We start from the raw sequence: 25,240 nt of genomic DNA, 5'->3' as shown, positions 1-25,240 counted from the left end.
TGCATGTTTGCGTACTGTGTGTGTGCATGTCTGCGTACTGTGTGTGTGAGTGCATGTCTGCCTACTGTGCGTGTGTGCATGTCTGCATATGTGAAGAATGAGGGGACACCCTGGGTCCTGTGTTCTATACCTATATTTCTCCACTGTATCTGTGCATCATGAATCGTGGTATTTATTAAACTGGCCCACTGAGACTTTTTCGCCCAATGCCTATGAAAACCTGGAGCTAGCCCTGGTTTAGGGCTTAGTTAGTGATCGATAGTAACTAGTGATGAGCGAGAACTAAAATGCTCGGGTTCTCATTGTTTGAGTCGAGCAAATTAAAAAGCTCGAGTGCTCGATCCAAGAAACGAGCCCAATGTAAGTCTATGGGAAACTCAAGCGTTTTTTTTCGGTACCCCCCCCCCCCTTAAAAATTACAGAAATCAATGGGAACAGTGCTCAAATGACATGGGAACAGCATGGGGAAGACGCATGGAAGTATCTCTGACTCCCAGATTACTGCTGTGAACAATGTGGTCAGAGTATTATTCCACTTTTACGGACTCACAATAAAACATACAAAAATGAAACCAAAATGGATTTTCCTGAGAAAAATGTTAAGAAACATCTTTTCCAGGGTTATGACTTGTATATAAGGCAAAATAAATAATCAAAAACAAAAATGCTCCTCCACACCTTGGGCTATATTCACACGTAACGTTTTTGATGTATTTTTGCACTTTTTCATTGCCTTCAAAAGTGAAAAATACATTCACCAGTAAATGTCATTTTAACATTTTACGACCTTATCTTGCCATGTTGTGTGTGAGACATGATCAGACACATTCTGTTTCATTTATGAAGGAGGGACTCTGAAAGTCACAAAGCCTATTTTTATAGGGCAATAAGGCGGCCCTTACTATTCTTAAGGAGCCAGCAGTAGGCCCTCACAATTGTTAGAGAGCCATCAGCCAGCTATGCTTTGTTCTTCCCATTATTAAAGAGGGGGTCTCCTATACTGTTATTGCGTAAGCACTGACTGTAAGGGCTTCCAAAAATTTGGACGCACCCCATGGCCCCTTTGAAGAGATATAGAGGAGGACCTCAGTAAAAAACATGTTCCCATTATAAAGGAGTGTGTCTCCTATTGTGGTAATGCCCATGCAGTGACTGCAAAGGCTGCCTAAATTTGTGAAATACCCCAATACCAATTTGAAGACACATAGAGGTGGGCCTCAGTAACGACATGTTCCCATTAGAAAGGATTGGTTTTGCTATACAGTTATTGCGTATGCAGTGAGCACAACGGCCGACTAAATTTTGGAAAAAAACAAATACCAATTTAAAAACACATAGAGGTGGGACTCAGCAATGACATTTTCCCATTAGAAAGGAGAGGGTCTCCCATACTGTTCTTGCTTATGCAGTGACTGCAACGGCTGCCAAAATTTGGATGCACTTCAATGCCCCTTGGAAGAGACGCAGAGTAGGGCCTTATGAATTTTGTTTTCCCTTTATTAGGGAGTGGGTCTCCCATACTGTTATTGCCTATGCAGTGAATGCAAGGGCTGCAAAAATTTGGAGGCACTCCAATGCCCCTTGCAAGAGACGTAGAGCAGGGCCTCATGAAAAAGATGTTCCCATCATTAGGAAGTTGGTCTCCCATACTGTTATTGCCTATACATTGAATGCAAGGGCTGCTAAAAATTTGGATGCACTCCAATGCCCCTTGGAAGAGAGACGTAAAGGAGGGCCTTGTGAAAAAATTTTGCCCATTATTAGAAAGTGGGTCTCCCATACTGTCATTGCCTATGTAGTGAATTCAAGGGCTGCCAAAAATTTGGAGCCACTTTAATGCCCCTTGCAATAGACGTAGAGGAAGGCCTCATGAAAGAAATGTTCCCATTATTAGGAAGTGGGTCTCCCATACTGTTATTGCCTATGGAGTGAATGCAAGGGCTGCCAAAAATTTGGAGGCACTCCAATTCCCCTTGCAAGAGACATAGATATGGTGATATGGTAGATATGGTGGTGATATGGTGGTGAAGGATGAGGATGAGGATGAGGAGAAGTAGGAGGACAGCAGCAAATAGACAAAATCAGGAAGCATATACCCATGTCTGGGTGTGAAGAGGTCAGCCTGTCAGGTGGATGCACTTATCAGTTATAATTCCCCTGGCAGCACGAAAAACCCGCTCTGACAAAACACTAGCAGCAGTGCAGGCAAGGACCTTCAAAGCATAGAGAGCCAGTTCCTGACACATGTCCATCTTGGATACCCAATAATTATAAGTCACAGAGGAATCAAGGAGGACGTTGGTACGGTCGGCAAGGTACTCCTTCAGCATCTTCCCAAACTTTGCACTCCTTGTGAGACTACCCCGTGTATCAGGGCTTGTGTGATGAAAGGGTCTGAGAAAACTGTCCCAGAACTTTGACAGTGTTCCTCTGCCTCTGCTGAATTGAATTTGTGTCTCTCTCGCCTGTACTCCTTGGTTTTCCAACGAACTGTGACCTCTACCACAAGCTTTTTCAGATGGGAATTTTTTTATTAATTACGTAACAAGGGTCTTCTGGTACTGTCCCATTTTAGCAGACCTGTCTGCCACGGGAATAAGAGATAGAAAGTTCTCCTTGTAGCATGGGTCTAGAAGTGTCACCAACCAGTAATGACTGTCACCCAAAATTTGGACATGGGAAAGGCAGCATAACATAAACTCACCCATGTGTGCCAGACTGCTAACAGGCAAGACTTCCGTGTTCTCACCAAGAGGACAACCGACCATGCTCTCCTCCTCCTCCTCCCTCCTCAGCTGAACAAATGGTATGACAGTTGTGCGGGTAAGTACTGTCTATAGCTCAGGAAACTAGCTCCTGTTCTGCTTCCTGCTCCTCTTCCTCATTGTCATCCAATCCATGTTGGGATGAGATGAGGCTCGGCTATATGGAATCACCATTTATTGTTCCTTGATCCATCTCATCGTTCTCCGCCTGCAATGCATCCTCTTTAATTGTGAGCAGCGAGCATTTCAGAAGACAATGAAGCGGGATGGTGATGCTAATTATGGCATAATCGCCACTCAGCATCTTGTGGATTCCTCAAAGTTTTGGAGGATGGCACAGATTTCTGACATCCATGCCCACTCCTGAGGTCTTATGTGTGGAGGCTGATCTGAAAACTAACAGCCGTGTTGATACTGGTAGTCAATAACTACCCTCTGCTGTTCACAAATCCTTTACAACATCTGGAACGTTAAGTTCCAATGCGTGGGGACATCACACACCAGTCAGTGAGCTGGAAGCTTCATACGCTGCTGAAGCATGACAAGGGCGGCAGAAGCTGTAGCTGACTTTCTAAAATGGGCACATAGGTGGCATACTTTGACAAGCAGATGCGACAGATCTAGGTAGGTTTTGAGAAACCACTGAACCACGAAGTTAAGCACATGGGCCAGGCATGGTACGTGTGTGAGCTCGTCTCGCTTCACAACTGCCACCAGGTTCTGGCCATTGTCACACATGACCATGCCTGGCTGTAGGTGTCAGCCACAGATCTGCCTGCTCTTTCAGAGCAGTCCACAACTCTTCAGTGGTGGGCGGTTTGTCATCTAAGCATTTTAGCTTCAGCACAACCTGTTGCCGCTTGGACGAGGCAGTGCTGCAGTGCTTCCAGCTTGTGACTGATATGGTCATTTCGGAGATGGATGCAAAATATGAGGAGGAGGAGGTGCAGGAGCTGTAGAATGTGGGGGCAACCCTGATTGACCCAGGGCCCGCAATACTCGGCGTCGGGAGGACGTGTTCCGTCCCAAGGTCCGACTGGGTCCCGGCTTCCACTATATTTACCCAGTGTGCCGTCAGCGAGATGTACCATCCCTGCCCACAATCACTTGTCCACGTGTCCGTGGTTAGGTGGACTTTCCCAGTAACTGCGTTGTTGAAGGCACGGCTAATGTTCTGGGACACGTGCTTGTGTAATGCGGGGACGGCACACCGGGAGAAATAGTGGGGCTGGGGATCGAGTACCGAGGGATGGCTGCTACCATCAGATTGCGGAAAGCTTCCATCTTCACGAGCAATATAAGGCATCATTTTGAGCGCAAGCATTCGCAAAATGTGTGAGTTTAGTAGTGTGGCCTGTGGGGCGTTGGCTGCGCATTTGCGCTTGTGTTCCAAGGACTGGGGTAGGGAAAACTGAACGCTGCGCTGGGACAAGGACGTGGATGTGCTTGCTGAAGGTGCAACTTGAGAGTGTGCAACGACAAGTGCAGGGTGGGATGCATCTTGGCATGCACCGTGGACAGGAGATTGGTGTGCATGCACAACAGCGGAAGAAGCAGTGGTTTCACCCACAGACACTGTTGCTGGACCATGGGGTTTGGCCCACTTAGTCGGGTGCTTTGCTGCCATGTGCCTGATCATGCTGGTGGTGGTCAGGCTGGTAGTTTTGCTACCCCTGCTGATGCTGGCCTGGCAGGTGGTAAAAATGGCCTTTTTTGGGGTTATTTGCAGAGTCTTTAAAAAATAACTAGATTCGGGAAGACCTAACAATTGTATTGGCAACTTCCGTCATGTTGGCATTACGAGGAACGCTTTCCTGCCTTGTGTATGTGGCCACCACACTGCTTCTTCCTGCCTGAAAGGTGAAGTGACAAGATGTGGGTATTTGTCGTGGCTCAATTTCAGCTTGCCCACGGCCTTGGCCGCTGCAAACACCATCATCATCACGTACACTTCCCCATCCCTTGCCACATGCTTTACCCATTTTAAATGGAGGACAATATTTTCCACGTTCACTACAAATGGCTGGATTTGAATCGCAGTTATATGTGATACATTTGACGGACACCAACGGTTTTAAATAGCTACCCTGTAGTTTACTATTCTTGGCAGTGACCTCGTGTGAATAGATTAATTAACACACTGCTACAAACTCTACATGGAGGACAATATTTTCCACGCTCATTACAAATGGCTGGATTTGAACCGCAGTTAGATGTGATACGTCTGATGGACACCCATGGTTTTAAATAGCGGTCTTATAGTTTACTATTCTTGGCAGCGACCTCGTGTGAATAGCTTCACTGACACACTGCTACAAACTCTAAATGGAGGGCAATATTTTCCACGTTCACTACAAATGGCTGGAAATGAACAGCAGTTATATGTGATACGTCTAACAGACACCCACGGTTTTAAATAGTGGCCCTGTAATTTACTATTCTTCACAGCAACCATGTGTGAATAACTTCACTGGCACACTGATGCAAAGCTCTAAATGGAGGACAATATTTTCCACGTTCACTAAAAATTTGTGAATTTTTATTGCTGTAATATGGAATCAGGTCTGAAGATAGAAAAGATCTGTCTGTATTCTCCAGTGCTAACAAGCAAATGGAGCACTAAAATGGTGCACTTAGTATTGCTTTTTAAGCAAATAATCAGGATTAAGTTAAAAAAAAAATTAGCCCTGGCCCCTGATATCTGGGGCTATATCTATGGATATCTGTAACAGCAGGAGCAGACAGAACATGCAATGGACCCTCTTGTGCTGTATACATTGCCACAAACCCTGCCTGCCTGCCCTGGATTAGTCCTCAGAAGGACAGTTAGTTCAGATGGATATATAGATATGTTGTGGAATACCTATACTAACTAATAAACAAGCAAATCTCTCCCTCATTTAGCAGCAGATCTCCCTACTCTGCCTGTTTCCGGGTTAGACTGTGACACTCATAGGGGCACCAGGTCTTATATAGTCCTGATGACGCTATGCGGCCAGCCAATCACTGTAATGCCACAACCAACATGGCTACGGCATTACAGTGCATGGCAAGCAATCCCTGCATGTTCATTGGCTCTCTAAAGAGCACCAAACATGCATTGCGGGGACCCAAGCTCCTGCCCGAGCAACCTGGAAATACTCGCCGAGTGCCAAGCATGTCGAGCACAGTGATGCTCAGGTGAGTGCTGAGCAGGCTCGCTCATCACTAATAGTAACAGTAGGGCAGATAGGCACTGGTGGGCTTATAAGTGTGTAAGATATAGCAATAGGTTAGTACACAGGTAAATGTTTAGGACCAGCCCTGCATGGGAAGGGAGAAAGGTTGAGCAAAAAGGGGGAAGCATTTCCTGGTTTAGTCAGGCTAGAGAAAGAGTGAGGTTTATGTGAAGTTCAGGTTCAGGTGGCAGTGGGCTGGAGGCACATAACGTTCTGACAGCATGAGGTCGTACTGAATTTCCTGCGGAAATGTCCAGGGCTAATGGACAAACTAGGCACTGGGAAGCGTGCCTTATTCCTTTCCATACAGAGGAAGCCAGACAGGGAAATGCGTGAGGGAAAAGTAACGGATCTCAGGAGTGCTGTGGGGCTGGATGGGAAATTCCTGGGGCTGGCAGGAGGATCAAGTGTAGGGATTGTCCTAGCTGACCGTAAGCAGAGGCTTTAAATGTGCTCTATTGATGAAACTGGAACTGGAGGGTGTTGTGCCTGAAACTGCATGTTAAAGACTGTTGTATCTGAACTGTCCAGTAAATTTGAATTTTGTATAACAAACCGGGTGTCCCCCGATGTGTGTGCGGCTGATCCTGGACCAAAGGATGTGGATGCAGCGGAGGCCTCTGGCCTGAAAGTGAGTACACTGCATTGTACACAGCACAACATTGATTTACTGGGACACTGTTTTATTTGTGGGGTGGCAGGGCGTGGAGAAGCAGCAGCTCGCCCATGGCTACCGCCCTGGGCACCTTGCATCAGCTCCATGGATACCTAAGGTACTGCAATACCTTCACAAGAGGAAAGAGACATAACGAGTCAGAAAAACTATGCTAAATTTCTAATTGGAGGCATTTGCTAATATTACTATTATTACACCTGCTACATATTGGGATAGGATCTTGGAGATGGGAATACGTCTTTAAGCATAAAGCATGTTTGCATAGTCACAAGAAAGAGAAAAAAACCTACTGAATGACTACTAACTACTAAAAACAGCTGATAAAATAAGTGGAAGAAGAGGAATAAATGATGATATTAGACACAAGAATTAATATGGCTAAGAATAGTCACTATTGGTTACTTCCTGAAGGCAGGTGGAATTCTGGAAAATAGCTAAGCACACAATGACCTGTAGATTGCTATTGCATAATAATTTATTAAAACTTTAAAAAGTATAAAAAAATAACAAGATTCTATTCTCAGTATGAATAATAAATATATTTTTGACTTTGATTCCCAAAGGATTATAAAGCAAAAATGTATCTTTATTGCTGTGATTAAATTCAAATAATTGATGAGCATATGGTACTATTTGGGGTTGTTAGAGGTTGTGTAACTCTAGAAAAATGATAAATATTTTGTCTAAAATATGTAAAATTCCAGAAACCTCCAGAACTGAAATTTATATATGAATCTTCAAACAAATACATAGTTTGCCCTTAAAGGGGTATTCCCATCTCCAAGATCCTATCCCAATATGTAGTAGATGTAATAATAATAATATTAGCAAATACCTTGTAGTATAGCATTTTTGATTCGCTATGTCACTTACTTCATGGGCAGGCAATACAGGATCTTAGTTATCCATGGTTACGACCACTGGCATCTAGATAACTAGCTGTCACTATATCAGTGGACGTAACCATGAATACCTAAGGTCCTGCAATGCCTGCACATGAATAAAGACACATAGCGAATCAAAAATACTGTACTACATTTCTAATTGGAGGTATTTGCTAATATTATTATTATTACACCTACTACATAATTGGGATAGGATCTTGGAGATCGGAATACTCCTTTAAGTTGCACATATATAAACATATAAACAGTATTTTATGGTTAGAAGACCTTAAAAAAACATATAATTGTCATCAATCCTCCCTGATTTCATTGTAAGCCATGCTAAAAGAGCGTCTATAATGACATGCAATTAAACTGGAAATATATTGACTAGAAGGGATCAATCATGAGGATAAAAGGTTAATTCAATGAAGAATTTGTGCCCATGTGGCTTATGAGTACCTTCACCCTCAAAGGTCACAAGTGGACAGATCCTGACCTTATTCTAGGTGATATGCAAGTGGAGGCACCATTAGAGACAGATTTAATAAGCTAATATTTCAGAATTGCGCCAAAAGATTGGTGTACATGGAGCATATTAAACATGTCATGTGTTTTAGACACTTTTTACTTCTCCCTTTAAGGTTTTAAAAAATATAGATTGTATTACAGTATGCATGCTATGGGCAATAAGAAATCTAAAATCAACAGTGACCTACAGTTAGCATTGGCTTGTATTGTGCTGTTGTTGATAGTGACAACTTCCAGGATGAGGCTTTAATTCATTTTTATTTAAATATGTCATTAAAATGAATTAGACACTAAAACAGCATTACAATCTAGCATACAAAAGCTTTGTTTCCACCTTTTATGGTAATTAACATCCTCTAAGAAAAACCGTGTCACTTTTGCCAGAAGCAAGGCTGCGGCAAATGCTACTTTTCATTAAGAAAAGAGTGTCTGTCTTAATTAATAGATATAATAACTGTTAGTATAGTATAGTTAATGTGTGAAATGTGTGTTTTTATCAACTCCTTATGTGGAATTTTCTATTTCCGTTGATTTCCTTTTTTTACCAACTTTTTGAGCTGATCCCTTCATTACATAGTCTCTTTTTATTGCTTAGCATAACCCGGTGTCCCTGTAAGGTTTTAAATAAGCATATAGCTCATACAAGGTGAACATTTCACTGAAAAATGCAATGTCTGCACATCATGTCCCTATGATCTTATCAAACCTGAATTCTATAGCAGCAGTATCTAATGGTAACAGTGCCATACTAATCTCTTATTAAAAAGCCTTTATAGAATTGCGTCCATTATCCAGTGTGCATCTGCATACAGAGCTCTTCAATATGTCCATGTATAATAAATTTGCATTCCATTCCTGAAGTGGAGCTTAATATTCTTAGTAAACAAAATGATAAATCCTATAACTCAACAGGGACTATAATGAGCAAACTTGCAGCAGTTTTCAGTGCTTTTGATCAATAGCCTCCATCATGTCAGCAGCAGGCAAGCCTCTGCCTATCTCATATTCAGTTCTAATTTTAACGCTCAATTCACTGCCACAGTTTTTACAAAGACATGTGTGTCCAATTTTCTTGATTGTGTATTGCCTGATCAATATTAAATCTAATTTACAATTCTCTCCCCTGTGAAGCTTGCATATGTTATGTCAACATACCTTAATGGCTTTGGCTTCCAAAGCAGCCTTGTTAGCTGTTGCCTCATCTGCTTCAACTAAACTTTTAACCGCTTCCACCTCCAAAGTCTCATCTGCAATAATATTTACCAGCTCCTCTGTCTCCCCACTTCGTTCAATCAGCATAGGCTTTAGCTCTGTCAATTCTTGTTGCATGATTGCTATCTGATGAGCCAAAAAACAGAAAGACATTAAAGAGGTCTGAAAACAAATATTATAATAAAATATCACACTGTCTCTATCTGATTAATGGTCTGTCATCTGAAAACATTCAGATCAAAAGGATCGTAGATGTCACTTCTTGCATTTCCTAGTTACAAAAATATTGAACATTATTCTGTAGGTCTTTTTAACCCAGGGATGTCAAGAGGGCCAAAATGAAAATCTTGGACAAAGTGACGTACCAACCTATATACAGTATAATGGGCCCCACATAGTCCTCCATACAGAATAATGGGCCCCACATAGTCCTCCATACAGTAATATGTGCACCACAGATGCCTCCATTCAAAATAATGGCCCCACATAGTCCTCCATACAGAATAATCACCCCTTATAGGGGTGGTGGTTCTGGTGTCGCGGGCCACATAAAACCACCCTGTGGGCCAGATCTGTGTGTTTTAACCCCTTTGGGAAAAACAATTTTGAGCTTAAAGAGAACCTGATCCACGGACACCATGTATCAAGCACTGACTATATGAACTAAGCTAGGTATGTTTGACTCTGAATGCTGTTGTGTTTCAGAAAAAACATACTTTAAAGCTGACGTGGACTGAACAGCACGGGAGACTAGTCAGACAGGTGGGTCCCCTGTGGCTTCTCCTCACCCGGTGCCAATGACTGACAGGTCTCTCCCTATACACCCACACATGGAGAGACCTGTAAATAAAGGACAGTGGATGGGGAGAAACCGCTGGGGACCCACCTGACCAACTAGTTTCCCGTGCTGCTTGGTCTTCAGTATGTCTTTCGCTGTATCATTTCCTTAAACCACATAGCCATACCACATAAAATAGTTAATAAGCAACATTTATCATAAGTCTACTTTATGTCAGCATTATTTTCAACCTCTTTTTATTTCGTTGACATGCTATAAGGGTTAAAATTTAGCAGCAATTTTTCATTATTTTCAATGAAATTTACAAATCCTATTTTCTGCAAACCTATTCAATTTTGAAATGATACCATTTTAAAAACTCAACGGCAAAAACTATTCAAATCTGCTGTTAGGAAATTTGTTTACCATTCAGGTACTACACATGAAAAATTAAATTAAAAAATGAAAAATTACATTGTTTTCTCTATAATTGCTTTAGCTGAAAATATTTCCTTTTCATTAGGGGTAATAAGATAGAATGGATCCTAAACTATATTAAAAAATGTCTTCCAAACGTTACAAAATGACCATACTTTACTGTACATTGTTGTAGTGCGAAGAGCCAACTTACCAATTTATGGGGTGTGTGTCTCTAGAAGCATAAGCTGGGCACAATGAATGGCAAATAAACTGGCAAATTTGTAATTCTCCAGAAAAAAACATGGAGTGGATGTTGCAGAGTGAAAACACCTGTAGGGCCAAAATAGTCCCTGTAGCCATAGATGAATCCATTGAGATATGTAATTTCTAAAATTGGGTCACTTTTGTGAATTTTTTGCTGTTCTGGCACCTTAGGGGCTCTGCAAATTTCTCAAAAATCTGCACTCTGAAAGCCAAATAGCACTCCTTCCTACTAAGCCCTGCCGTGTGGCCAAACTGCAGTTTTCATCATCATATGGGGTATCACCTATTACCTTTGTGAATATGAAAAATTAGCACCTAATAAAAAAATTACATTTTTACCACTAATGTTTTATGTTTCAACGTCCCAATGTTATAAAATTCTCATTATTCCCCTATGTGAATTCATGAAGCAGTGAAGTTTTCAATATGACCGATTTCTGCTGTTATTATGGCACCTCAGGGGCTCAGCTAACGGCTCCCACAATCTATTTAAACAAAATATGTTCTAGAAGCCAAACAGTGCTCCTTCCCTTTCGATTTCACTAAATCCCCCAAATATGGGATTTAGTTGAAACCCCTGACAGAACCAACTCACTACAATAGACAGGCAGAGTCACTTTGGAATCCATTTGGCATCTGTTCCAGTGGTATCCATCTTTTTAGCTCAAAATTGTGGTCAATCACACTTTTGTGAAAAAAGATACCTAAAATGATGGGACAAGGCCAGAGAAGAGGCCAGACAGAGTCAAAAGTGACTCCATCTGCATCATTATAGTGAGTGGTTCTGTTAGGATTTTGTCTGAATCACATTTTTTGGGGATTTACACAGAAACCCTGATGTAAGTGGTCAGAGGAGAGAATAATATGAATGTGAACTGAGTCCTTTTCAAATTTTTGAGGAGGCAGAAAGAATAAATAAACAGCAGTTCAAGAATTGTTTTTATTTTTATTCTTCTGCCATTCATCGTGCTATATTAATGATAAGACGTCTTTATTCCTCGGTCAGTGTGATTAGTTATACCAGATTTCTATAGTTTTTTTTATGTTTTGCTACTATTTGAACACTTTTCATTTCATGTTTTTTTTGAGGTGGGATAAACATAAGCATTGATTTTTTGCACTATTTACGGCTTTCACAGTGCAGAAGAATTAAACTTTTTTTTACAGTACTTATAGTTATGGACACAGAGATACCAAATGTGTCTTTTTTTGGGACATTTGTTTTCTTTTCAGATTAAACTACTTAACCAGGAAGTCATTCTTATTCGTCCGATTGCCAACCCATTTCCACCCTGCAATATTGTACCTACCAATTCAATGGGGTGATTGAGGGATTATTTCCCCTTTGTCAAACACTTCAAATGACATTTATTTTTAAAGTAAGGCACCACCTGGTGGTCATAGTGTATTACACATCCATATTATGAACTGGTTTTGATGGACACTCATGCTCAGTAACTTTCACCCTTCAGACAATTTTCTGCATAGCAAATAGTGTTCCCCTTTATCTATTTAACCAGCAATTAAAAAAAAAACCATTTCGTCATGCCTGCAATTTTTATTATTTGCTCTGAACAGTGTATCACTATTTAAAACATTGGCTGTGGGGAGAGTGACTGAACATACAGGTGTATCTCACTAAATTAGAATATCATCAAAAAGTTAATTTATTTCAGTTCTTCAGTACAAAAAGTGAATTACAAACATAGTGATCTATTTCAAGTGTTTATTTCTGATAATATTGATGATTATGGCTTACAGCCAATGAAAACACAAAGGTCATTATCTCAGTAAATTAGAATACTTTATAACAACAGCTTGAAAAATGTTTTTAAAATCCGAAATGTGACGTGCACGGGAGGAGGAAAATATTTCAATTAAAACAGTAGGCGGAATAGAAGGAATAAAAAGCAATTTCACACCAACAAGACCTCTAATATGAGGCATACAGGTAGGTATAGATTTCCATTTCCATCACCTGCACGCCCATATTAGAGGTCAGATAAGTGCCAGGGGGTGACAGATTCGCATTAAACATCAGGTGGCAAAATACTACTTAAGTAAATGTCATCATTTTTTACTGGATTGATTTTTTTAAAAAAACTGTGAAATTAGATATATTGTTAATGGGGGGTCATCCTAATTGTAAAAATTCTACATTCTACATAAGGCTTACTGCAGGCAGCCTATATTTTCTGAAATGTCAGTAGAAAATGGAAGTTATGTGTAACTGTGATGACCAAGGCAGAGCCTGAGTGGACAACTCATTTAAGGATATGTGCACACGATGTGCTTTTAATGTGCTTCCACTGCTATTTTTCCGCCACGGAAATGCTTCAAAAATTCTTGTTAATAGGTCTGCCATGTGTAGCAATGGTAATCCAGATGTACTGTGCACATGATGCCCCCATTACCCCGCTCGCCACCGCTGCAGGGCAGTGGGAAGAGTGGAGGCTAAGGGCCAGATTTGGCTCATCTTATGGATGCACCATTTCTGGGACTGCTGAGGGGTGATAGAAATAGCCGCGGAGGGGGCTAGTATTCATGGCCCCTTCCCTGGCTATTAATATCAGCCCGCAGCTGTCTAGTTTAGCCTTTGCTGGTTAAATTTTATAGGGGGTCCCCACGTCAATTTTTTCTGGGGTCCCCCTGTAATCTAGCCAGTAAAGGCTAAACAAACAGCTGTGGGCTGATATTAATAGCCAGGGAACATTGTTGGCTAATAGCCCCTTTCCCGGCTACTAATATTAGCCCCCAGTAGTCGGCTTTCCCTCTGCTGGTTATAAAAATGACACGGGAGCCCACGCCATTTTTTTTTCAATTTTAGGCTCTGTGTCCGCTATCCGGACGTTACAGCGCTTTGGATGCATATTTTTTGCTGCCTCCAAAATGTTGCATTCTCTTGAATGCAGGTAAATCCACATGTGTTCACTGAACCATGCGTATTTATCGCATTCTATACTTTCTAGTAGACAAATTTCTTTTGCGGAGGCTAGCGACTCCGCAAGAGAATTTGACATGCTATGATCCTGAAAGACGCACCGCATGTCAATGTTCACAGGTGATTCGCAGCCTCTGATGCATGCATAGTGAACATGGGATTTTTAGAGATCCCATCCATTATGCTGTAACATCTGGACGCTGCGGGTTTTACGCCATATAAACACGCAGTGGCTCCTGATCGTGGCGATGTACCCAAACTCACCGACAGCATGTCAATTTCTGTAGCGGACACGCTAGTCTCCATAGCAGATTTTGATCAATTGAAGTGCCATTATATGCAGTGAATTCACATGTACCGACAACAAAAGTGTGGCATTAGAACACTGTGTTTTGGACGCAACAAAAATATTCTGCATCCAAAGCACTACTGAGTGCTGATCGAGGGGGACGTAGCGGCTAACGAACCAGCTGTGAGATGTTATTAATGGCCAGGGAAAATGTTTGCAAATGGCACCTTCCCAGGCTAAGAATAACAGCTCACAGCAGCGGCATAGATTACATGAATAGAAATGCTAATGAAGATTGGGTGAATGGGACTAGCTGACACCTAGCTCTTTTGTTTGGTGATGACATGGTGTCAATCACACCTTTTCATGACCAAATCCAATTAAAGTAAAGTAAAGAGATAAATAAACACACAGTCACAAAGTAAACACTTTATTTGAAATACAACAGACACATTATTTAATCATTCAAATTAACCAATATAGTCACCCCGGTTCTGATGGTAATCCAAGGTTTAAGCAATGTCTCACCAAATAACTTTATTTAGCTCCAAAAAGCATTCATTGATGTACAAAAACGCTGGAAAAAAATGCATCAAAAATGCGTCAAAAATGCATCAAAACTGCCCAGCGTTTTTCCTGCCAAGGAGATACAGAAACGCTGAGGAAATTTCTGCTACAAATCCTGATCGTGCATACATACCCTAAGGCTTCATATGTCATATGTATTAAATTGACCATGTTAGACTGTGTGCCCACTATGCGTTTTTTAAGCGTTTCTGCAGTGGCAATTCCACTGCAGAAATGCTTAAAAACTCTTGGTAGAAGGTCTGCTATGTTCCCCAATGATAATCCGCATGTGCTATGCACATGCTGCGGAAATTTCCGCTGAGGATTTTCATTGCGGAAAAATCAGCAGCACTATCAATTATTTTGCATAATCGCGGCGTTTTCGCCGCCATTGACTTGCATTGAATCGCTTAATATCCGCATGACTACATGTGCACATGCGAATATTAAGAGATTCAATGTGCGGATGGTACCCGGGTTTGGGGAAGAGGAGATTCTCCTCCAGACCCGGGTACCATAGTACCTACATATAAAAAAAAAATGAAAATAAAAAATATACATTATACTTACCTTCTGATGGCCCCTGGTCTCAATAGCGATGCGTCCTGGCTTCCCAGCAGCTTGTGATGGTCTAAAAGGACCTGCCATGACGTCATTTAGTCATGTGACGAGTCACACGACCGCTGACGTCGGCGGTCGCGTGACCCGTCACATGACTAAATGACGTCATGGCAGGTCATTTTACACAACCGCGAGACACCGAGAAGACCGTACACATCGGATAAGGAGACCGGGGGCCATCGGAAGGTGTGCATATGTTTTTTGCTTTTTTTTACCATTTTTATTCTTTTTTTTTTAACTAACTTGGTCACACTATATAAAATCCATGCCGGTTGCATGGATTTATATAGTGTGACCAAGTTGTCAAACACTTTCCAAGTGATGCTAAAATCGCTTGGAAAGCGCTTGACAACCCGCATGTGAAATCACATGATCAAATCGCTTCAATTATGCTTGTCATTGGCAGGGAAAACGCATGTACAATCCGCATGCGTTTTTTCTGCCAGGTAGATACAGAAACGCTCAGGAAAAATCTGGAGCATCTCTGCATCGTGGGCACTTAGCCTCACAAACAAATTACAAACAAATAACAACTGGTCAGCAAGAGATTGCCCAGGAGGCAACATTATCATGAAATTGGGTTTAGTTTTATGGAAAAAGTTTGAAAAATAAATCTTATTGTATTGTTTATTAGAAATAGATAGATAGATAGATAGATAGATAGATAGATAGATAGATAGATAGATAGATAGATAGATAGATAATACTATAGATAGACAGACAGGCAGGCAGACACAGACAGACAGACAGATAGATAGATTAGCTAAATATATACCAGAAATGGCAGAATTAAAAATAAATGTTTGTGCGACAGTGATAAAAATGTCCACCAAGTACAAATTGACATTGACACGTTTCAAAATTCAATGATAATTGAAATACCTTGTAAAAAAAAGCAAGGCTATTTGTACTGGATATGATTGTTTTCAGCCATATTGATGGACAGGTGGCCAATTTCCCTTGACAGGAAAAATTTCAGAGACCATTTCTCCACGAGGTGTAGTGCAATTCTTTAAACATTAATGACTTGATGAATTGGCATGCTACTATTCATGGCCTGAGCGCATTCTCATGTACTTATGGAGCAGTACTTACATGGGTAACTCAGTCTGCTAATGTGACAAACATAGAGAAATTCTTTTCTCCTGATTCTGTTTTTAGATAACATTCTATGAGATGCAATAGATCATAAAAGCTAAAAATACATTGACAGCAAAGTGTGCCAGTTAGTTCTTATGCTGAGACAATTTCCATTAATGTCTATGCGCACTAGGAGCTGCATCAGCACAACCGAGGCAAGAACTACAAAAGTGATAGGTAGATTTAATCAAAAAAGGACTATGGCATTTGTAAATTGGTATATTATACATCTGCATTTACTTTGGGAAAATAGTTAGATTTTCTTAAATAATAAACTCTTTACTTCCAATGAGTGAAGTACAAACAGATGTATTTTGGGACTTTGCCATCTCTATCCACTGTGTTAACTGATGTGGTTTGAAAACTTTTATTTTGCATGGTGTCTAAAAATGGAAACAAGTGACTGTGACTCATGCTGCTCTCACAACAAGTAATGCCATCACACAAGTTTATTCTCCATTTACATTGGAAGAAGTTAAAATTGCTCCTGTGATTTCAGTGTCGGCCTGCCTGCTCTGCTTACTAATGACAGTACATTATAATCTAATTAAAAACTGGAAAAATTTGGCCCATCTGGTTAAACTTTTTTGTATAACCCTAGGCTACTGTTAATTTCAACCCATGCTCATGACATGCTTTCTGGAAGCTTAATTCCTATTGCATACGTCTGGAGGAGAAATAGTGGGAAGGGTATTACCTTGAACAGCTGCAAATACATCTTTACTCACTTGTGAGGAAGCAAAATCCAGTTTTTCAAGGCCAACAAGATATCTGTTCTTGCTGGTTAACAACTCCAGTCTTTTCCGTTCTAATAGATTCTTAAAAGTCTTGATTAATTCAAGGTACGATGTTGAAGTGACATATATCTGTCTTTGCAGCATCTGGAAAACCCTGTCAGCAATTAAAAATAGAAAGACTTAAGACATAGCATCAGACTGATAAAGTACAGCATAACCTATTTTGTTCTTTTCAGTTTATTTGCCACTTTGAGACATAAACACACATTTAGTCCTCATCAATTCCCCAAAATGAGTTTTCAGCTTTCACAAGAAACCAAAGCTATATAGGAATTTTCACGTAAAAAAAGGCAAAAAAAACCTAATTTCCACTTGAACAGCTCCAAGGTCAGGTCAGTAAAAAAGGCAGTTGTTCGTGCTCATGAATATTTTATGAAAGCCAATAACAATTTTTCTTTTTTAGGAAAGAAGATAGGGGTATGTTAGTTGTAAAAGCATAGCGTGTATAATAGCTATTCAGCTCAGCATTTCTGCTAGCTACAAAAATGTCATTATTTGTTTAATAGAAAGATTTATTCCAAGACACAATAGAAAAAAATGAAGAAAAATCTATTAAGATGCAAAATATTCCAGAGAATGGAATGTATATGTATATTTTGCAGAGTTTCATCTTACTATAATATGACAGAATGACTGATTATTGAGCAGAAAACTTTCCAGATCTGCATTGTATCTGGCTTCATAGCAATGGACAAAAAAGACTGAAGTAAAAGAGGGATGGTGCTACTAGAGCCCTTGTTGTAATAATCACAAAAATATCAAAGACCTTAGTGAAAGAGCCAATTTTGACCTTAATGACCTGCCCAAATTTTTGAAATCTGACCAGTGTCACTTTATGTGATAATTAGTGATGAGCGAACGTACTCGCCCGAGCATCACGGAGCTCGACAAGCTCGGGGAGTATTTTCGGGTTGCTCGAGCGGGAACTCATGTCCCCAACCTGCATGTTTGACCCTCTTTGACCCAATGAACATGCAGCAATTGCTTCCCACGCACTGTAATGCCGTAGCCATGTTTGTTGTGGGCATTACAGTGATTGGCTGGTCGCACAGCATCATCTGGTCTATATAAGACCTGGCGCCGCTGTGCTCGTCACAGTCTACCCCGGAATCAGGCAGAGAAGGGAGTGGTGCTGCTGCGTCAGGGAGAGATTTGCATGTTTAGAGTTAGTATAGGTATTCCACAACATATATATATATCCAACTGAACTAACAGTCCTTCTGAGGACTAATCCAGGTGCATATTTTTGGTGGTGAAGGTGATAGCAGGAGTTAGGCAGGCAGGTAGTGTATGGGGCAGACTGCAGTGCATATAGTGCAAGAGGGTCCATAGCACTTTCCTGCTGCTGCTTTTTTTACAGATATTTGTAGACATAGCCTCATATATCAGGGGCAAGGGCCAATTTTTTTTATCTTAATCCTGATTATTTGCTTAAAAAGCAATCCAGAGCACACAATTTTTCTGCTTCATTTGCTTGTTAGCACTGCATTATCCAGCCAGATCATTTCCATATTACAGCGATAAAAATCCAGAAATTTGAACTGAATGTGGAAAATATTGGCTTACATTTTCATTTTGTTGCAGTGTGTTGGTCAAGCTATTCACACTAAGTCTCTGAGAAGAATAATATTACTATACTACAGACCTGCTATTTAAAACTGTGATTCTCTGTCAGACTTATCTCATATATAACTGTGTTCCAAAATTATCCCTTTCGGCCTTCCATTTCGTTGCAGTGTGTCAGTCAAGCTATTCACACTAGGTCTCTGTGAAGAATAGTATTAGTTAATTACAGGCCTGCTATTTAAAACTGTGGTTCTCTGTCAGATGTATCACATATATAACTGTGCTCCAAAATCAGCCATTTCTGCCTTCCATTTCGTTGCAGTGTGTCAGTCAAGCTATTCATACTAGGTCTCTGTGAAGAATAGTATTAGTAAATTACAGGCCTGCTATTTAAAACCGTGGTTCTCTGTCAGACATAGCTCATATAAAACAACGTTCTAAAAACAGCCATTTCTGCCTTCCATTTCGTTGCAGTGTGTTGGTCAAGCTATTAACACTAGGTCTCTGTGAAGAATACAATTAGTAAATTGCAGGCCTGCTATTTAAAACCGTGGTTCTCTGTCAGACGTATCTCACATATAACAGCGTTCTAAAAACAGCCATTTCTGCCTTCCATTTCATTGCAGTGTGTCGGTCAAGCTATTAACACTAGGTCTCTGTGAAGAATAGTATTACTAAATTACAGGCCTGCTATTTAAAAACGTGGTTCTCTGTCAGACGTATCACATATAACAGCATTCCAAAATCAGCCATTTCTGCCTTCCATTTCATTGCACTGTGTTGGTCAAGCTATTCACACTAGGTTTCTGTGAAGAATAGTATTAGTAAATTACAGGCCTGCTATTTAAAACCATAGTTCTCTGTCAGACGTATCACATATAACTGCGTTCAAAAATCAGCCATTTCTAGTGAAAGTGGAAAATATTGTCCTCCATTTAAAATGGGCAAGGTGCGTGACAAGGGAGGGGGAAGTGGACGTGATGATGATGGTGCATGCAGAGGCTGAGGGCGTGGGCAAGCTGAAATTGTGCCACAACAAACACCCACAGCTTGTTTCCCGACTTTCCTGTCCCAATTGCAAAGGGACCACAGCACACCACTATTGAACCCAGAGCAATGTCAAAAGATTATTGGTTGGATAGCAGATAATGCTTCCAGCCACTTTGCCACCACCACTACTATCCTGCCTTCCACACTGTCAAGTCTCAGTAGCCATGAGTCTGGACCGCATATACCTCACCCTGAACCTCCCACCATGCCACGTGCCCGGGGACAACTGATCCCACACTTGGACACTCAAAAGAGCTGTTCACTTTTCAATTTATAGATTCGGCCTCTCGCTCGGCCAGCTTGAAACGAGTTAACAGGAGTGCAATTACTGTCACAAGAGGTGGATGATGATGAGACACAATTGCCAGAAAGTCAGAAGGAGGACCAGGGAGCAGAAGTGGAAGACGAGGTGGTGGATGATATAGTAACTAATCCAACCTGGCAGGGGGACATGCAAAGCAAGGACAGCAGCACACAGGGGGAGGCATAGCACTAAACAGGCAGGAAGAAGCAGTGTGGTGGCTGCAGACACAAGGTGGGAAAGTGTTCCCCGTAACACCAACATGACGGAAGTTACCAGTACAACTGTTAGGTCTTCCTGAGTCTGGTTGTTTTTTAAAGACTCTGCAAAGAACCCCAAAAATGCCATTTGCAACACCTGCCAGGCCGGCATCAGCAGGGGTAGCAAAACTAGCAGCCTTACCGCCACCAGCATGATCAGGCACATGGTAGCAAAGCACCCTACTAAGTGGGCCAAACCTCAGGGTCCAGAAACAGCGTCTGTTGGTGACATCCCTGCTTCTTCTGCTGTTGTGCATGCACACCAATCCCCTGTCCATGTGAAGATACCTCCCACCCTGCACGTGTCGTTGTACACTCTCAACCAGATCCAACAGCAAACACGTCCATGTCCTTGTCCCAATGCAGCATTCAGTTGTCCCTAACCCAGTCCTTGGAATGCAAGAGCAAATACGCAGCCAACGCCTCACAGGCCACACTTCTAAATTCACACATTTTGAGACTGCTTGCGCTTCGAATTGTTGCCTTTTAGTCTCGTGGAGATGGAAGCTTTCCGCAACCTGATGGCGGTGGCCATCCCTTGGTACTTGGTCCCCAGCCACCACTATTTCTCCCGGTGTGTCGTCCCTAACTTACACGAGTGCTCTCTGTTCACAATTAAAGAGGATGCATTGCAGGCGGAGCATGATGAGATGGAGCAAGGAACCATACAGGGTGATTCCACACAGCCCAGCCTCATCTCATCCCAATGTGGATTTGGTGACAATGAGGAGGAGGAGGAAGAACAGGAGCTAGTTTCCTGCGCTATAGACGGTACTACCTGCACAACTGTCATACCGTTTGTTCAGCGTGGATGGCCAGAGGACAGGGAGGAGGAGGAAGAGGAGGAGGGCATGGTCAATCGTCCTCTTGGTGAGGACACAGAAGTCTTGCCTCTTTGCAGTCTGGCACACATGACTGAGTTTATGTTACTTCTGTCTTTCACGTTGTCCAAATTTTGGGTGACAGTCAATACTGGTTGGTGACACTTTTAGACCGACGTTACAAGGAAAACTTTCTGTCTCATATTCCCTTGCCAGACAGGCCTAATAAAATGGGGCAGTACGAGAAGGACCTTGTTGCGGAACTATTTAAAAAATTCCCATCTGAACACGCTGGTGGCAGAAGTCACAGTTCGTTGGACAACTAAGAAGTGCAGGTGAGAGAGACACAAATGCAATCCAGCAGTGCAAGGGAACACTGTCAAAGTTCTGGGACAGTTTTCTCAGACCCTCCCATCGCACAGGCCCTGAGGCGCGGGGTCCCCTTACAAACAGGGAAAACTTTCAGATGATGCTGAGAGTGTACCTTGCCAACCGTACCAACGTCCTCCATGATCCATTGTGCCTTATTATTATTGGGTATCCAAGCTGGACACATGGCATGAACTGGCTCTCTATGCCTTGGAGGTCCTGGCCTGCCCTGCCGCTAGGGTTTCGTCAGAGCAGGTTTTTAGTACCGCTGGTGGAATTATAACCAATAGGTGCATCCGCCTGTCAACTGAAAATGCTGACAGTCTGACTCTTATAAAAATGAACAAGGGCTGGATTGGGCCAGACTTTTTAACACCACCAAATGATAGCAGCGTAGCATAAACTCAAAGACTGTCTTTTTTTGGGAGGTCTAACTCTATTTGCATGCACCTCTGTCTTCACACCAGACATGGATATAAGCTTCCTGATTTTGTCTATTTGCTCTTCTCCTCCTCCTTCTCATCCTCATCCTCCACCACCAAATCACCACAATATCTACGATATTATCATATCTATGTCTCTTGCAAGGAGCATTGGAATTCCTCCAAATTGTTGGCAGCCGTTGCATTCACTGCATAGGCAAACAGTATGGGAGACCCACTTCCTAGTAATTGCAACATTGATTTCAGGAGGCCCTCTGACCTCTACGTCTCTTGCAAGGGACATTGGAGTTCCTCTAAATTTTTGGCAGCTGTTGCATTCACTACATAGACAAACAGTATGGGAGACCCACTCTTTTCTAATGGGAACATGTCTTTACTGTGTCCCAGGTCTATGTGTCTTTAAATTGTTATTGGGGTATTTCCTAAATTTTGGCAGCCATTAGACTCACTGTATACCCTATAACTGTATAGCAGACCTGATCCTTTGTAATGGGAACATGTTGTTACTGTGGCCCAGCTCTATGTGTCTTTAAATTGGTATTCGGGTTTTTTGAAAATTTTGGCAGCCCTTGCAGTCACTGCATTGGTATTACCACTATAGGAGACCCACTCCTTTATAATGGGAACATTTTTTTTTACTGAGACCTTCCTCTATGTCTCTTCAAAGGGGTATTGAGGTGCGTCAAAATTTTTGGCAGCCCTTGCAGTCACTGCATACGCAATAGGAGTACAGGAGACCCACTCGTTAATAATGGGAACAACAAAGCATAGCAGACCGCTGGCCCTTTAAGAATAGTAAGGGACGCCTGATGGCCCTATAAAAATAGTGTTTGTGACTTTCAGAATCCCTTCTTCATAAATGAAACAGGATGCGTCTGATGATGTTTCACACACCACATGGCCAGATAAGGTAGTAAAATGTTAAAATGACATTTCCTGGTGAAAGCATTTTTCACCTTTGAAAGAAATGCAAAAGTGCAAAAATGCATCAAAAAAGCTACGTGTGAACATAGCCAAAGGTGTGGGGGAGCATTTTTGTTTTTGGTTATTTATTTTGCCTTATATACAAGTTATTACCCTGGGAAGGATGTTCCTTAACATTTTTTCAAGAAAAATCTATTTTGGGTTCATTTTTGCATGTTTTATTGTGAGTCCGTAAAATTGGCGTAATACCTCTGACAACGTTGTTGACAGCAGTGACCTGGGAGTCAGAGATACTTCCAGGGTTCTTCCCCATGCTATTCCCATGTCATTTGAGCACTTTTCCCAATCGATTTGGGCAATTTTTAGGCCCTCTGCAGACCGCCGGAGGGGCCACTGGTAAAGTGCTTGAGTTTCCCATAGACTTACATTGGGCTTGTTACTCAGACCGAGCACTCAAGCATTCCAATTTGCTCGACTCGAGCAACGAGTACTCGAGCATTTTAGTGCTCGCTCATCACTTGTGTTCATCTTTTTTGGTGTGTACAGATCTGTGGTCACCCACCTTTGTGCACTAAAAAGATGCCTAAAATCATGGGACACTGCCAGAACAGAGACCAGACGAAGTCGATACGGACTCCGTTTGCCTCATTATAGTGAGTGGTTCCATCGGGGGTTCTGTTTGGAGAATGTACACGGAAACCCCGAAGTAAGTGCTCAGTGGTGAGTGCAGGATAAATGTGAACCTTATTCCGATTTTTTGGAGGTAGAATAAACATATAGACAGCAGTATAAGAATAGTTCTTATTTTTATTTTTGCGTGATTTACCGTGCAGTATAAGTGATGACAGATTTATTCTTTGGGTTGGTGCAATTACAGCGATAATGTTTTGCTGCTATCACAGAGTAAAAGTGTTTTTTTATAAAAAGTAGTTTATTCATTGTCATATTCGGAGACATTTAACTTTTTTAATTTTGGGTGTACAGAGCTGTATGAGGGCTTATTTCTTGCTGGATGAGTTGCAGATTTTTTGCCACCATTTTTGGGTACATAATATTTTTTGATAGCTTTTTATTCAGATTTTTCAGACACAGAATGAAAAAAAATAGCAATTCAGTTACTATTTTTATTTTAATTTGTTTTTGCGCCATTGACTGTGTAAAAGTGGTAAGACCAATTTGTTCGTCGAGTCAGTACAATTACAGCGATAAGAGATTTATATAGTTTTTATGTTTCGCCATTTTTACACACTAAAAACATTATTCTACAAAAATCAGTCTGTTTTTACATCGCCATATTCTGAGAGCTGTAACTTTTTATTTTTTTTGCAGAACGAGCCATATTAATGCTTGTTTTTTGCAGGTCGGTTTTCATTTATACAATTTTATTTACATATAACTTTTTGATCGCTTTTTATTCACTTTTTTGTGAATGAAAAAGCGACATTTTTGGCATGTTTTTTATAATTTTTTATGGCATTCGCCATACAGAATAAATAACCTGACAGTTTTATTGATCTGGTCGTCCCGGATGCGGCGATACCAATTATGTGTACTTTTTATTATTTATTTATGTTTTAACACAGTGGTTGCTTTTTGAATGACGAAATTACTTTTTGTAATTTGTGTGTGCTTTTTTATGTTTTTTTTTTACTTTTTTACATATTTTACGTAACTTTTTTTTTTTTTTACTTTTTCACTATGTTTCACCGTGGGACATGTATAATTTTTATTTTTATCTCTAGTCTCATGCACTGTAGTACTCATGTGCTGCAGTGCATGAGACCTGTCAGTGACTCATTGACTATGCCTGTGAGACCCTGCTAGTACCCTGGGTTCAACAGAACCATCAGCAGCCGTGATTCTGGTTGTGGGGGTCTATTGGCTACAAAAAGGTGGTCTTTTAACTCACTTTTAACCAATTAAATACAGCTGTAGCGATCGACAGTGCTATTTAAGGGGTTAATCATCAGCAATTAGTTATAAAACCTCTTATTCCCGATCGCCATTTTAAAATGACGATGAAGGAATAAGACCCCTTACTATGTCTAGTTTACAGACATTTTACAGCACCAATGTTTGGGTTCCCATTGACTTCTATTGGGTTCGGGTTTGGGGTCAAGTTCGGCTCAAGTTTTGATGCCCGAACCAAATTTTGAACTACAGTTCGACATAACCTGACGAACCTGAACATCCACAGGTCCAATCATCCCTAATTATGAATTTATATTCTGTTTCTCTTATTTATATCAAATGTATAAAATTATTATAGAAGACCTATTTAATAAATATTGTGTTTACTTCCAAAAATCCTGTTGTATTATTTCTCTTTTCATAAACATTTTTTTTTTCATTTTAGTCAATTAATCCCACTTAGCATTAAATAAAGGAATTTATTTTTTACCT

General features: G+C 41.1%; 1 protein-coding gene across 1 annotated transcript in view; it reads right to left on the bottom strand.

Moving 5' to 3' along the window:
- The window catches only part of LOC141165727 (dynein axonemal heavy chain 3-like), a 2,796,342-nt gene that overhangs the window by 742,638 nt on the left and 2,028,464 nt on the right, over positions 1–25,240 (bottom strand). The window contains exons 53-54 of the mRNA XM_073651577.1: positions 17,035–17,197; positions 9,230–9,412 (exon numbers count right to left, since the gene is read on the bottom strand). Of these exons, the coding sequence (XP_073507678.1) occupies positions 9,230–9,412; positions 17,035–17,197 (346 nt within the window). The remainder of the gene's footprint in view (positions 1–9,229; positions 9,413–17,034; positions 17,198–25,240) is intronic.

Source organism: Phyllobates terribilis, unplaced genomic scaffold (genome assembly GCF_046119375.1).
Source record: "Phyllobates terribilis strain yellow unplaced genomic scaffold, ASM4611937v1 Scaffold_11__3_contigs__length_659146591, whole genome shotgun sequence".
Taxonomy (NCBI): Eukaryota; Metazoa; Chordata; class Amphibia; order Anura; family Dendrobatidae; genus Phyllobates; species Phyllobates terribilis.
The sequence above is the reverse complement of the archived record's forward strand: the minus strand, read 5'-3'. Positions and strand labels throughout refer to the sequence as shown.